The 15,594-nt window shown below is 40.5% G+C and overlaps 1 protein-coding gene across 4 annotated transcripts in view; it reads left to right on the top strand.

The window, feature by feature from the left end:
• UPP1 (uridine phosphorylase 1) overlaps positions 1 to 15,371 on the top strand; it is a 178,422-nt gene extending 163,051 nt beyond the window's left edge. For all 4 annotated transcript variants that reach the window (XM_075316557.1, XM_075316560.1, XM_075316558.1 and 1 more), the window contains one exon: positions 13,377 to 15,371. In XM_075316557.1, coding sequence (XP_075172672.1) covers positions 13,377 to 13,516 — 140 coding nt within the window. In that variant the 3' untranslated portion in view covers positions 13,517 to 15,371. The remainder of the gene's footprint in view (positions 1 to 13,376) is intronic.
• The last annotated feature ends 223 nt before the right edge of the window (positions 15,372 to 15,594 follow it).

The raw sequence follows: 15,594 nt of genomic DNA, 5'->3' as shown, positions 1-15,594 counted from the left end.
CAAAATATTAGAAAACAAGACAAAAATGTCACTTTTTTCATCATACTGACACACAAAAAATTGAATAAAAAGCGATCAAAAAGTCATATGTAAAAAGTAATACAGAATTAAATTGTCAAACTGTCCTGCAAAAAAGAGCCCTACTATAAATCTGGCATTGCTATAACCTTACTGACCCCAAGAATAAATTGGTCTGCATCTGAAAAATCTGACTAAAAAGTGATTAAAAAATATCATGTATCCCCAAATGGTACCAAAAAATCTTCAATCATTTGCACAAAAAGTAAGCCCTCATACAGCTCTGTTTGACAAAAAATTAAATCGTTAAACCTGTTAGAACATGGCGATGGAAAAACTACTTATACAAAAAAACAAAACATTTTTACTGTGTGATAATAGCAAAATATTAAAAAAAAACAATATAAATCTGAAATCATTGTAATCGCCCCGACCTGAAGAATAAATCCATCCTATTACTAATGCTGCATGTTAAACTGTACAAACATACAAAAATAAAAATAAGAACTATTCTTGTACTGTTATTTTTTTCATTTTATCCCCCCTCAAAAAATTGAAATAAGGCTCAGTTGACATTTATTCTGTGCTCTCCGTTGAGCGTTTATGTTGACATTTCCGTGTAAATCTCCAAAACTGTGATTCATGCAAAACCCCTGACGTGGGATCAAACAGTAGTTTCTATCAATATATAGGGCATCACCATGTTCAGAATAAATTGTTGGGTCCTATTTCACCTTGTAATCCTTGTGTACGGTGCTGGCCAAAAGTATTGGCACCCCTGCAATCCTGCAATTCTGTCAGAGAATACTCAGTTTCTTCCTGAAAATGATTGCAATCACAAATTCTTTGGTATTATTATCTTCATTTAATTTGTCTTCAATGAAAAAAAAAAATTGTCATAAAGCCAAATTGGAGATAATTCCACACCAAACATAAAAAAGGGGGTGGACAAAAGTATTGGCACTGTTTTTAAAATCATGTGATGCTTCTCCAATTTGTGTAATTAACAGCACCTGTAACATACCTGTGGCACCTAACAGGTGTTGGCAGTAACTAAATCACACTTGCAGCCAGTTGACATGGATTAAAGTTGACTTAACCTCTGTCCTGTGTCCTTGTGTGTTCCACATTGAGAATGGAGAAAAAAATGAATACCAAAGAACTGTCTGAGGACTTGAGAATCCAAATTGTGAGGAAGCATGAGCAATCTCAAGGCTACAAGTCCATCTCCAAAGACCTGAAAGTTCCTGTGTCTACAGTGCGCAGTGTCATCAAGAACTTTAAAGCCCATGGCACTGTGGCTAACCTCCCTAGTTGTGGAAGGAAAAGAAAATTTGACGAGAGATTTCAATGCAAGATTGTACGGGTGGTGAATAAAGAACCTCGACTAACATCCAAACAAGTTCAAGCTGCCCTGCAGTCCGAGGGTACAACAGTGTCGACCCATACTATCCGTCGGCGTCTGAATGAAAAGGGACTGTATGGTAGGATACCCAGGAAGACCCCACTTCTTACCCCGAGACATTAAAAAAGCCAGGTTGGAGTTTGCCAAAACTTACCTGAGAAAGCCTAAAACGTTTTGGAAGAATGTTCTCTGGTCAGATGAGACAAAAGTAGAGCTTTTTGAGAAAAGCCATCAAAATAGAGTTTACAGGAAAAAAAAGAGGCATTTAAAGAAAAGAACACGGTCCCTACAGTCAAACATGGCGGAGGTTCCCTGATGTTTTGGGGTTGCTTTGCTGCCTCTGGCACTGGACTGCTTGACCGTGTGCATGGCATTATGAAGTCTGAAGACTACCAACAAATTTTGCAGCATAATGTAGGGCCAAGGGTGAGAAAGCTGGGTTTCCCTCAGAGGTCATGGGTCTACCAGCAGGACAATGACCCAAAACACACTTCAAAAAGCACTAGAAAATGGTTTGAGAGAAAGCACTGGAGACTACTAAAGTGGCCAGCAATGAGTTCAGACCTGAATCCCATAGAACACCTGTGGAGAGATCTCAAAATGGTAGTTTGGAGAAGGCACCCTTCAAATCTCAGGGACCTGGATCAGTTTGCCAAAGAAGAATGGTCTAAAATTCCAGCACAGCATTGTAAGAAACTCATTGATGGTTACCGGAAGTGGTTGTTCGCAGTTATTTTGTCTAAAGGTTGTGCAACCAAGTATTAGGCTAAGGGTGCTAATACTTTTGTCTGGCCCATTTTTGGAGTTTTGTGTGAAATGATCAATGATTTGATTTTTGTTTCATTCTCTGTGTTTTTTCATTGCAAGCAAAATAAATGAAGAGAATAATATCAAAGAATTTGTGATTGCAATCATTTTCAAGAAGAAACTGAGTATTATCTGACAGAATTGCAGGGGTGTCAATACTTTTGGCCAGCACTGTAACTGACAAATTTGCAGTTAAAAAATTACAATTTTACCACTAAAATGTTATATTTCAACGTCCCAATGATATAATTTATTTATTTAATCGTATGAATATATACCTTACCATCATATAAAAATAAACACCAGAAAATAGACAGTGATTGAAAAATATCAAAAGGATAACAATCAAAGTTGAATATCAAGATTTTCGATATATGCAATAGCGTTATCATTTACAGTATAGAAATCATTCTTGTCACCATGGTAGGATCTCAGGGGGCACTCCTCAACAATGTGCTGGATAGTTTGACTATCTTCTCCACAGTCACAGGTCGGAGAGTCATATTTTCCCCACTTATACATAAAATTTGCCCAGACGCCAAAGTTTGTTCTCATACAATTTAGAGTAACCCATGTTTTCCTTGGTAGATTGAAGCCTGGTGGAGGGTTTTGTAAATTAGGGAACATTTGGGGATCACCGTCTACTACACTGACCCTAAGTTCTCGCCATTTCTCCTCTAAATTGAAGTCTTGTTCATGCAAGGTGATTGCAGTTCGGATGGGTGGGTGTCTTGATTTCAATCGTTGTATTGTAACATCTCTGATATTTTGGTGTATTGGAAGTTTTTTATTATTCACTACTTTAGTGTATTCTTTAACCCCTTAGTGACGGAGCTAATTTTCACCTTAATGACCGGACCAAATTTTGCAATTCTGACCAGTGTCACTTCATGAGGTTATAACTCTGGAATGCTTCAACGGATCCTGGTGATTCTGAGACTGTTTTTTCATCACATATTGGACTTCATGTTAGTACCAAATTTAGGACAATATTTTTTGCGTTTATTTATGAAAAAAGTTGGCAAAAATTTAGAAAATTTAGCAATTTTCTACTTTTGAATTTTTATACCGTTAAACCAGAGATTTCTGTGACACAAAATAGTTAATAAATAACATTTCCCACTTGTCTACTTTACATAAGCACAATTTTAGAAACAAAATTTTTTTTTGTTAGGAAGTTAGGACGAGTTCAAAGTTTATCAGCGATTTCTCATTTTTACATCAAAATTTCCAAAACCATTTTTTAAGGGACCACATCACATTTGAAGTGACTTTGAGGGGCCTAGGTGACAGAAAATACCCAAAAGTGACACCATTCTAAAAACTGCACCCCCCAAAGTACTCAAAACCACATTCAAGAAGTTTATTAACTCTTCAGGTGCTTCACATGAACAAAAGCAATGTGGAATGAAAAAAAGCAAAAATTAAATTTTACCTAAAAATGTTGCTCTAACCCAAATTTATTCACTTTTAGAAGAAATAACACAACAAAATGGACCCCAAAACTTGTTCCCCACTTTCTTATGAACGCACCGATACCCCTCATGTGGTCAGAAACCTCTGTTTGGACAAATGGGAGGGCTCAGAACAGAAGGAGCAATATTTGAATTTTGTAAAGCAAGTTTGGCTGAAATAGATTGCGGGCACCATGTTGCATTTACAGGTCCGCTAAGGTACCTAAACAGAAGAAACCCCTCACAAGTGACACCATTTTGGAAACTAGACCCCTCAAGGCTTCTATCTAGGGGTATAGTGAGCATTTTGGATCCACAGGTACTTCACAGATTTTGTTAACGTTACGTTGTCATATTGAAAATTTTAATAATTTTCTCAAAAATGTTGCTTTAGCATCAATTTTTTCACTTTTTCAAGAGGTAATTCCAAAAATTTGACCTCAAGGTTTGTTACCCACTTTTTTATGAGCGCGGTGATAGCTCACATGTGGTCTGAAACCCTTGTTTGGACAAATGGGAGGGCTTGGAACGGAAGGAACAATATTTGAATTTTGGAAAGGAAATTTGGCTGAAAAAGATTGCGGGCACCATGTCGCATTTGGAGGTCCCCTAAGGTACCTAAACAGCAGAAACCCCACACAAAATTTTACCACAAAATTGTTATTTCAACCAGGTAGCTTTTTTTTTTTTTTACAAGAGTAAAAGGAAAAATTCAGCATCAAATTTATTGTGCAATTTCTCCTGAGTTTGGCGATACCTTATATGTGGTGGAAATCAACTGTTTGGGCGCATGGCAGGGCTCGGAAGGGAAGGAGTGCCATTTGACTGCAAAATTGTCTGGAATCAATAGCGGACGCCATGTTGCATTTGGAGAGCCCCTGAGGTGCCTATACAGTGAAGCTCCCCAACATGTGGCCCCATTTTGGAAAATAGACCCCTGAAGGAATTTATCTAGATGTTTGGTGAGTACCCTGAACCCTCAGGTGCTTCACAGAAGTTTAGAATGTTGAGCTGTGAAAATAAAAAAATACATTTTTACCACAAAATTGTTATTTCAATCAGGTAGCTTTTTTTTTCTTACAAGAGTAAAAGGAAAAAATTCAGCATCAAATTTATTGTGCAATTTCTCCTGAGTTTGGCGATACCTTATATGTGGTGGAAATCAACTGTTTGGGTGCATGGCAGGGTTCGGAAGGGAAGGAGTGCCATTTGACTGCAAAATTGGCTGGAGTCAATAGCGGACGCCATGTTTCATTTGGAGAGCCCCTGAGGTGCCTAAACAGTGGAGGTCCCCCACAAATGACCCCATTCTGTAAACAACACACCTCAAGGCTTTTATCTAGGTGTATATTGAGCAGTTTGAATCCAACAGTACTTCACAGAATTTGATAAGCTTAGGTTGCCATATTGAAAATTTTAATTTTTTTCACAAAAATGTTGCTTCAGCATCAAATTTCTTACTTTTTCAAGAGGCAACAACAAACCATGGACCCATCAGGTTGTTATCCAATGTCTTATGAGCACAGGGATACCCCAAATGTGGCCAAAAACCTCTGTTTGGATAAATGGGAGGGCTTGGAATGGAAGGAGCACTATTTGAATTCTGGAAAAGTTGAAATAAATTGCGGGCACCATGTCACATTTGCAGGGCCCCTTGGGTACCTATACAGCAGAAACCCCCCACAAGTGACCCCATTTTGGAAACTGGATTTTATTCAGGAGTATAGTAAGCATTTTGAATCCACAGGTACTTCACAAAAATGTTGCTGTAGCAACAAATGTCTCACTTTTAGGCTATGTGGCCATGATTCAGCGACACGGCGTCTAGTATACAGTGTCAGCCTTCCTGCAGAGATGTGAGTGTTGTCCACGGGAGAACGCAGCTGCCCATGCCCACGATTTGGGTTCAGGCCGCTGTGGAGCTCTATGCTACCTGCAGAGAACACTCATCTCCGCAGCATAAATTGACATGCTGAGGCTCGGGAAGCTGCACCACAGGTCAGTGTATGCTGCGGAGAAGAAAAGCACAGTGGGCACGGGATTTCTAAAAATCCTTCCACTGTGCTTCTACTGCACAACGCAGCATTATAGACGCAGGGAAAACACTCTGCGCCCAAAACGTTGCAAACCCCAATTGTGGGCGCACAGCCTAAAATGCTACAATGGATGAATGGATAGATGTCAAACATATATAACGTCCCACCCCCTGCATATTCTAAGCTGGCGCACTTTAGTTAGTGCCTTTCATGTGGCACTAACGGATGCCTAGCCTTGTATTTAGCCCCCCAAAAAATTAATAATTAAAATAAACGACGTGGGGTCCCCCCTATTTTTGATAGCCAGCTAGGGTAAACCAGACAGCTGTAGCCTGCAAACCACAGCTGACAGCTTCACCTTGGCTGGTGATCAATTTGGAGGGCTCCCCAGGCGTTTTTTTTTTAAAAAAAAACCAAAACGTGGGGTCTCCCCCAAATTAGATCACCAGCCAAGGTGAAGCGGACAGCTGGGGTCTGGTATTCTCAGGGTGGGAAGAGCCATGGTTATTGGACTCTTCCCAGCCTAAAAATAGCAGGCCGCAGCCGCCCCAGCAGTGGCGCATCCATTAGATGCGCCAATCCTGGCGCTTCGCCCCAGCTCATCCCGCGCCCTGGTGCAGTGGCAAACGGGGTAATATACGGGGTTGATACCAGCTGTAATGTCACCTGGCATCAAGCCCTGGGGTTAGTGATGTCACGGCATCTGAACAGATACCCGACATCACTAACCCAGTCAGTAATAGAAAAAAATAAAGACAAAAAAAATTTATTTGAAAAAACACTCCCCGAAACATTCCTCTTTCACCAATTTATTGAACATAAACAAATTCCGGTCGCTGTAATCCATTTTGGAGGTCCCACGCCGACTCTGGACCTTCTAGAATATGGGGGGCATGTTCAGGGAACGTATCCCCCATTTTCTGGAAGAGCAAGCTCTCAATGAGCAGTGTGGGTGCAGTAATCTGAGAATACTGCACTCACACTGCCCCGGTCCAACCTAGGGCAGAGTGACCTGCAGTAACCTCATTCCAGAATATGAGGGGCACACTCACAGAATGTACCCCCCATTTTTTAGAACAGCAGGCTCTCCATGTGAGGAGTGTGGCTGCAGATTACTGCACTCACTCTCCCCCGGTCCACAGTGCAGCATCATGTGCAGCAGCGAGGTCAGCGTCCCTGCTTGCAGGGATCCAGCTGACAGCTGCTGTCTGCGCATGCGCCGCCAGCTTTCAAGAAGGAGGCGGCGTGATCGCGGGGACGGAGCAGCAGCCAGGTAACTGGGAAGACCGGAGGCGGACGCGGGGGGACGGCGGGAGACCTGGCGGGACCTGGGGACACCTTTCTGTCGCATGTGACGTGTCACATGCGGCAGAAAGAGCAGGATGAATACGGCCGCGCGGTACTGTGCGCTGCGCGCCGCTATCTTGCACGCTCCGGAGGGGGGAAGGGGGGCGGCTCTGGAGAACCGGAGGGTGCTCCGGGGGACCAGACAGCTCCCGTGTACCGGAGGAGGGGTCAGGGGGAGGACATTTCCCTGTGATCTGAAATGTTTGATCATTTCAGATCGGAGGGAAATGAATGCAGAGTCGGCGGCGGCGGCAGTTTTCTGTGCGCTTCGGCGCCATTTTGACTGTTCCAGAGGGGGGGGGGACTCTTCGGTACCGGGGGCCTTGGGGGCACTGGGGGTTTATATTTCTTTCTCATCTGACATGTTTGATCATGTCAGATGAAAAAGAAATCAGTTTTACCGGCCATTTCTTTTTTTTTTATGTGACCGTCGGTATACGGTGTATACCGGCCATCACATTATCGGGGTCCAAAAAAAACACCCCGATTCATAATCTGGGGGGTCTCAGCTACCCCCGGTAGCTGAAACCCCCGAGATTTTCGGTCGCTGGGGGGGCGCTACAGGCTTTTTTCGGGCCAGAACAGAATAAGTACCCTGTTTTGCCGCCGCTTTAAGTCGTACGGCCGTCGTTATGAGGTTAAGTAGGAGCTTTTGTCTTCTTAGATTTGCTTAGATTATACCAATGATATAAAATTCTGTGAGACACCGGTGGGTTCAAAATACTCCCTACACCCTGTTCCCAATATGTGCTCCCTTGTGGGTATTTCTGCTAATCTGGCACCTCAGTGGCTCGGTTAATGGAGCCCACAATCTATAACGTAATCTACATTCTAAAAACCAAGTATCTCTCCTTGCCATCTGATTCTTGCCATATGCTTAAACAGTAGAATTAAACCATATATGGGCTACTGGCACGTTTGGAAAAATATGAATTTAACATTTTCTTGTACATTTTGTCTTATTACCACTTGAAAGAATTATAATTTTTAGGCTAAATTAAAATTTTAGCAGAAAAAAAATTGTTCATTTTCATGGCCCTTTCTTATACAATTCTGTGTAGCATGTGGGTTAAAAATGTTCACTATACTAATAGATAATTTCATTTTGGGGTTTAGTTTGCAAATAGGGTAATATTTGGGTGCTTCTGCTTTTTTGCTCCTCAGGAGCTCTGCAAATGCAACACTGTGTCCAATTTTGCATTCTAAAAATTGAAAAGCGCTGTTTTGTTTTCTGAGTTTTGCCACGTGGACAAAGATTAGTTTTTCACCATGTATGGGGTATCACTGTGTTAGGGAGAAATTGTGTAACAAATCATGGGGTCCATTTTTTCCTATTATTCATTGTGAAAATTGCAAATTTGAAGTTTGGTGAAGCCCCTATGGGTTAAGATTGCTCCACACCCCTACATGAATTCCTTAATTTGCCTAGTTTCTAAAATGGGGTCACTTCTGGGGGTTTCTGATGTTTTAGTACTTCGGGGGACATGGAAATGTGACCTATTTCAGCCAAATTTGTGTTCCAAAAGTCAAATATTGCTCCTTCTATAAGCCCGGCCGTTGTAGAATTTTTTACTACTTGTAGGGTATCGCTGCTCTCAGAAGAAAGTGGGTAACAAACTGTGAGGTCCTTTTATCATGTTACCTCTTCCAAAAATGAAAAATTTGGAGCTACACATGTTTAAAATAACCTAATGTTAGCAACCTCTGTGAAGTACCTGTGTTCTCTATACCTCTGGATAAAATACTTGAGGGATGTAGTTTCCAAAATAAGGGTCACTTGTGGGGGGGTTATGCTGTTTAGGCAAAATAGGGACCCTGCAAATGTGACATTGTGCTCTCAATTTGTTTCAGCCAAATTTGTGTTTTAAAATTCAAATAGTGTAACTTCCTTTCTGAACCCGACAATTTGTCCAAACAGAACTTTTTGATATGTGGGGTATCAGCGCACTTAGAAGAAACTGGGTGAGAAATTGTGTTATCCATTTTGTCATGCAGTCCCTGGTAATAGTTAAAAAATTGGGGATAAAGCAACATTTTAGAGTAAAAATTACATTTTCTTTCTTCCACTTTGAATTAATTACTCTTTTGCACCTGGAGGGTTAAACATTTTTCTGACAGCAGTTTTGAAGTACTTGATTGGTGAATTTTTTAAAATGGTATCACTTTTGGAGAGCTTCCCAGTTATATGCCCCTCAAAGTCCATTTAAATCTTAATAGGTCCCAAAACAAATAAGTTTTATACATTTCTTGAAAAAAAATCACAAATTGCTGCTAAACGTCTAACTCTTCTAACATTCTAACAAAATAAAGTGACGTTTGCAAATCACAAATGTAAAGTAGACATATGGGAAATGTTATTGATTATTTTGTACAGCATGACTAACTGGTTTAAGGATATACAAACTAAAAGTTTAAAAATTGTGAAATTAAATTTTTTTTGCCAAAATTAAAATATTTTCACAAATAAACACGACAAATATCGACCTATATTTTACTACTAACAAAAAGTTCAATATGTCAGGAAAAAAAACAGTCCCACAATCACCAGGATCTCTTATCATCTGGTCACCGTGGGCGATCACAAAAATCAGCCGAAAAACACAAGAGTAATTGAAACCCGAGCTGACCCCAATCCCCTGTCAGGCCACACTAGAAGTAGCCGTCGAGCGTTCCTAAACACACCTAGACGCCTCGTCACAGCCGGAGAAACTAACTACACCTCACAGATAGACATGAGGAAACCTATCTTGCCTCAGAGTAGTCCCCAAAGGAATAGCAAGCCCCCAACATATAAAGCCAACGGTGATGTAAGAAAATACAATACACAGATAGGAAATATAGATTAGCAAAGGCAATGCCTGACTTCCTAGATAGAACAGGACAGGACAGATAACTGATTGCGGGCAGCAAAAAACCCTAAAAAATACCAATCTCCTGATAATAAAATACACTGAGACCACACAGACTCTCCTCCACTATATCAGGTAATCTTGTAAATAATGGAAGAAACAAAATACCAAAAAAAACACAAGAAATACAAAAGTGCAAACAATCAAATAGAACTGGGAGAATCTCATTATGCACACATTGAAACCCCAACTAACCACAGACAAGGATTTCAAATCTAGAATTGGTCTGCAGCCAAGGGAATCCCAGTACCAAAATGTCATGCAAGTTGTGTAATAGTAAATATTTACAAACCTCCTGATGAACTGGCGCAACCTTCATAGTTACCTGAGTCCAAAACTGGGGTTTATTTTCAGCTAGTGGAGTAGCATCAATGCTCCTTAAAGGAATAGAAGTTTGCAAAGGTACCATAGGAAAACCACAATTCTTAGCAAACCCAAAATCCATCAAGTTCAGGGCAGCCCCTAAATGAAGACAAACCATAGCCGAAAATGAGAATAAAGAGCAAATCAAAGAGATGGACAAAAGAAATTTAGGTTGCACAGTTCCCACAGTAAACAAACAAGCAAATCTTTTTTCCCATTTAGGGCAGACACAATAGAATAGAATTTTGCGTCTCCACAATAGAAACACAACTTGTTCTTCCATCTAAAACCCTGCCGCTCAGCATTAGAGAGGACCCTATCACACTGCATAGGCTCTGAAGACTGTTCTGCAAGCAATACATCAGCATGTAACGTTTTGTGCTTGTGTAAACGTATCAATCTGAATGGCTAAAGTAATAGAGGCATCAAGACCAGAAGGGATAGGAAATCCCACCATAACATCCTTCACTGTATCTGCGAGACCTTTCTGAAAAAGTGCCGCAAGTGCATCATCATTCCATTTAGTAAGAACCGCCCACTTTCTGAATTTCTAACAAAAAATTCAGCAGAATCCTGACCTTGGATCAAAGCCAACAAAGCCTTCTCAGCTTGATCAATCACATTGGGTTCATCATACAACTATCCCATGGTCTGAAAAAGGAAGCCACAGTAGCAAGAATCGGATCATCAGGAGCCAAAGAAAAGGCCCAGTCCTGAGGGTCGCAACAAGGAGATGACAATCCTAACCTGCTGCACGGAACTCCCTGAGGGCTTCGGTCTTAAGGCAAAAAATAATTTACAATTATTTTTACAGTTCAGGAATTTAGGCCTATCCCCGAGAACAATTCAGGAACAGGAATTTTAGGTTCTAAAACAGGTGTCTGTCTAAGATAAGCTGATATTGCCTTAACCTCAGAGGAGAGATGCTCAACACGCTCAGCCAACTGTTTAGTATCCATACCAGCAGAAGATCTTCCACGGAACCCAAAAATAAGAGGAAAAAATATATAGAATAAAGAAAAAAAAATTCCCTTCTTTTGAGTACCTGTATTTTTGTGTGGCCGGTGATACTGTTATGATCTGGTCACCGTGGGCGATCACAAAAATCCCATCAGCCAAAAAACACAAGAGTAGTTGGAACCTGAGCTGACCGCAATCCCCTATCTGTCAGACCACACTAGAAGTAGCCGCCTCGTCACAGCCGGAGAAACTTACTACACCTCACAGATAAAAATGAGGAAACCTATCTTGCCTCAGAGTAGTCCCCAAAGGAATAGCAAGCCCCCAACATATAAAGCCAACGGTGATGTAAGAAAACACAATACACAGATAGGAAATATAAATTAGCAAAGGCAAGGCCCGACTTCCTAAATAGAACAGGACGGGACAGATAACTGATTGCAGTCAGCAAAAAACCCTACAAAATACCAATCTCCTGATAATAAAAAATACTGAGACCACACGGACTCTCCCCCACTATATCAGGTACTCTTGTAAATAATGGGAAAAACAAAATACTAAAAAAACCCACAAGAAATACAAAAGTGCAAATAATCAAATAGAACAGGGAGAATCTCCCTTATCTTGCAGTGGGGCCTGCAGAGGGTAACCCTCAAACAGAAAGCGTATTCCTCTCCTGCAAGAAAACAGACTTTAAGCAAAATGAAAAGAAGCGTAATCACTCTTAGGTGTGGATCAGACAATAAAGCAAAGAACTTGCAACTTATCTGGAATGGTACAAGCACAGGATAAATGGAAAGACAAACTCCAAGCCAATTCAGAGATTGAGGATAAACATCTATCACCGGCCCCAGCCAGCAGACACTTCTCTACTACATAGCCCAGACTGATCTACAGTTGGGTTTCTCAAACTCCCAATTAACTCCCACACCTGTTGAGTCACACTCAGCTTCACCCCCAGTCCTGAACACCAGAGGGAGCTCCAAACCATCATCCCCTTGGATGACATTCACAATAGGGATCCTTTGAAGTGTTTCAGAAGTATAACCTTGTAAAGTGACACTGGTCAGATTTGAAAAATTTGGCCTGGTCAGGAAGGTGAAAACAGTCTCCAGTACTAAGGAGCCACCACTTGATTTTTTTTTTTATTTCACCGCTGGAGTGGAATCACCATTGCTTGTTTCTTGCTCCTAGCAATATACCCATCAGCTGCCACCTTCTTCTGGACACAGCACCACTCTGGCCATCTGCTGATCGCAATCTGCCGGATCCCTCCATTGTTTGGTGGAAAAGCCAGAGGTCACTTCTCAATGTAAGTCTATGAAAGTCAATGAAAGCCAGAATAAGGATCTAATAGACTTACATTGAGAGCTCTGACTTTTGGTCAGTCAGTAGCCTCAGTCACAAGGTGGCAGAGTGGGACCCACGCCAAGAAAAGCAGGATAAAGCAGCTGATAATCGGAGCACGGAACACACATTAGTGATCACACTCCAGTGGTTAAATAAAAAAAAATGCTAAAGTGGGGCTTTGAAGCAAAAAGGTATTGGTATAGGATTGGCAGCTTTATTGTTCGACTGTAATAGTAATAAAAGAATGAAGTGTATAAACTCCTGCAGATTTCTTTATGTATTGCTAATAGTGTGTGATGGTGAAGATAGATAATTATTTATCTTTATTCATGTGCAGGTTAAGTCAAGGCATTTCCGAGGTCGCAGCCTCCTTCATGAGGACTACAGAGAAAGTCAACAATCAACAAGTTTGTTTATTTTCTCTGTAGTCCTGATGAAGGAGGCTGCGACCTCGGAAACGCGCCTGCACATGAATAAAGAGAATATTTAATCAACATCGCTTCCCTGTGATAGCGTGGCATTCAAAACCCTAACTTCACCATTGCATCCCCCGGGGCTGCTGCTATCACAATATCCATGCTGTTACAGGTGTTGTGACTGTTACAACTCCGTCATGTGAGTGTATTCAAGTACATTTACTTGACATTGTATATCGTATAAGACCCTATTGTGCTATATCTCGCCACAGTTAATTTTCCTGCATTAATAGTGTGTGATGTCATTCTAGCTGCGGTGGTTTGTGTCACACTCTTGAATCGTTTGGATGGAGACCAGATCAGCAGTCCTCATGATGTCCTTGTAGAGTATCAACAAAGACCTCAGAAGCTGGTTGGATACTTTATAAAAAAACGCATGTCTCAGGTTTAAGTCGGGACTACAATTGTCACTTAATGTTACATTGTGATGATCAGGATATTTTGTAGAACTAGAAACGTGTATTTAATTTACATTTTCCAATCACATTGCTTAAAGGTGTTGTCCTATCTTTCAAAATGTAGATGCTGCAGCAATCAATTGATATCCCTCAGTTCTCATTTTGCCAGGAAAACTCTCACCCAGCTAGCCATTTAAAATGACATGGTGGCCATTCATATTAATGTTCTTCTATGTAATTTAAGGACTGCTCAAGGTAGTAGGGGAGCAGCTCCAACAAAGCGGCTTTTTTTTCTGGCTCTAATTGGGGTAATGATCAGGTATTCCCATTCTATAATGTACCTCTGACTTAGCAGGGTATGTGGTTACTGGTAGAGATGAGTGAACCCAAGGTTCAGTGTTCATACCGAACACAGACTTTACAAAAAAAAAAAAGAGTTCGGAGTTGGGGTGCTTTATGTATGCAAACCACGCATATGAGCATTACTGTGTTCGGGTACGCTTGGTGCTTGGCCCAGTAGGAGCTGCTTGCAATTTTTAATTAGCTCACACTGGTGGTAACAACAACGTGATCAGATCTAGTGTGTACCGAAAAAAAAAATTGAAAAACCCCACCCACCCTCCCCCAGAAGAGTTCTGTTTATGGCTGAATGCATTTGGGGGAGACCCGAACTGCCCAATTAGTGACTTCCATTTGGGTTCAGGTCATGTCCGGTTCCCAAACTGAACTTTTTAAAAAATCCGGCCTAACTTACTGTATCCTCACCTATCCCTTGTAGACTTTGAGCCTTCGCGGGCAGGGACCTCTATCCTCCTGTACCAGTCTGTGCCTTGTATTGTTTATGATTATTGTACTTGTCCCTATTATGTATACCCCTTTCACATGTAAAGCGCCATGGAATTGATGGCGCTATAATAATAAATAATAATAATAATAACCTGCCAAACCAAACTTCCACGGGTCCGCTGATCTCTAGGTACAGGTTGTCTTTTTGTGACAACCTCTTAAAATGAAATATAAACCTTAGATACATTTAAAGTAATAACTAAAGCAACTGTACAAATAATACAGATTAAAAAAAACCTATGTAACTCTGTGTCATGTTTTCATCTCACTTTGTGTAATTACTAATCTACAGACAGTAGAAGATGGGGCGAAGGAAAGTATTACTACATAACAGCGAGATCTGACTAAACATAGGGGGTTATTGCTATACCCTGAAAAACTGTAAAAACACCTAGGGCCTACATAGCATGTAGGGTCATTTTTAATCAAGACTATTTGCAGAGTTATTGTATTAAGAATAACATGCATTAGGGCACAGCTTCTCAAATTTTTTCTTCTCAGCCATGTTTAGATACACCAAAGTGATGCAAGGCCCTGCCAAAAATAACATTTCTTCTCAGTTTAGCTATTATTTTTTTCCTGAACTCTGTATTGTAATAAAAATATACAGAATGAGTCATGAGTTATGTTGCTAAACCATAGATTACTGCAGCAGGAAAAAGGACTGTGTTTCTTCCAATCCTCTCTGTGACGTTCCAACAACTATTGGGCACCTCAATGTATCAGAAGTGTACAACATCACCCAGCATATGGTTGTTTCATGTGTTATATACATTGAGAATCGGAAATTCTGCCTGCACTGTAACCCTCTATAGTAGTTTTCACTGTATTTATTGCATTGTTTTAGTACACGGCTTTGTTTTTCTTCGATTTGTAATTGCTATTCCTCACTGATTCCATTGTCTGAGATATATTGTATATATAGTGTATAATTTATACCGTATATCTAAAGAGACTGCAAACTAATTTATCACATTTTTAATAAAAAAGGCTTTTACTTTATTTCTGTTTTCTGGTATTCTTTAAAAGTAGAGATGAGCAAATAAATTGAATTGAATTCTACTTGAACCTTACAAAAATCTGCATTTGCCAAACCGTTGTTTTTTTTAAATTCGCATCCATCTGTATTCTGCAAAATGGTAGTCATTTTATGACCCATCAAAGACCTTCAGAATGAAAAAAAAAATCCTTATAGTAACTATTCCGATCCCCCTGCATCAATTAT

Source organism: Anomaloglossus baeobatrachus, chromosome 6, assembly GCF_048569485.1.
Source record: "Anomaloglossus baeobatrachus isolate aAnoBae1 chromosome 6, aAnoBae1.hap1, whole genome shotgun sequence".
NCBI classification, from domain to species: domain Eukaryota; kingdom Metazoa; phylum Chordata; class Amphibia; order Anura; family Aromobatidae; genus Anomaloglossus; species Anomaloglossus baeobatrachus.
The sequence above is the reverse complement of the archived record's forward strand: the minus strand, read 5'-3'. Positions and strand labels throughout refer to the sequence as shown.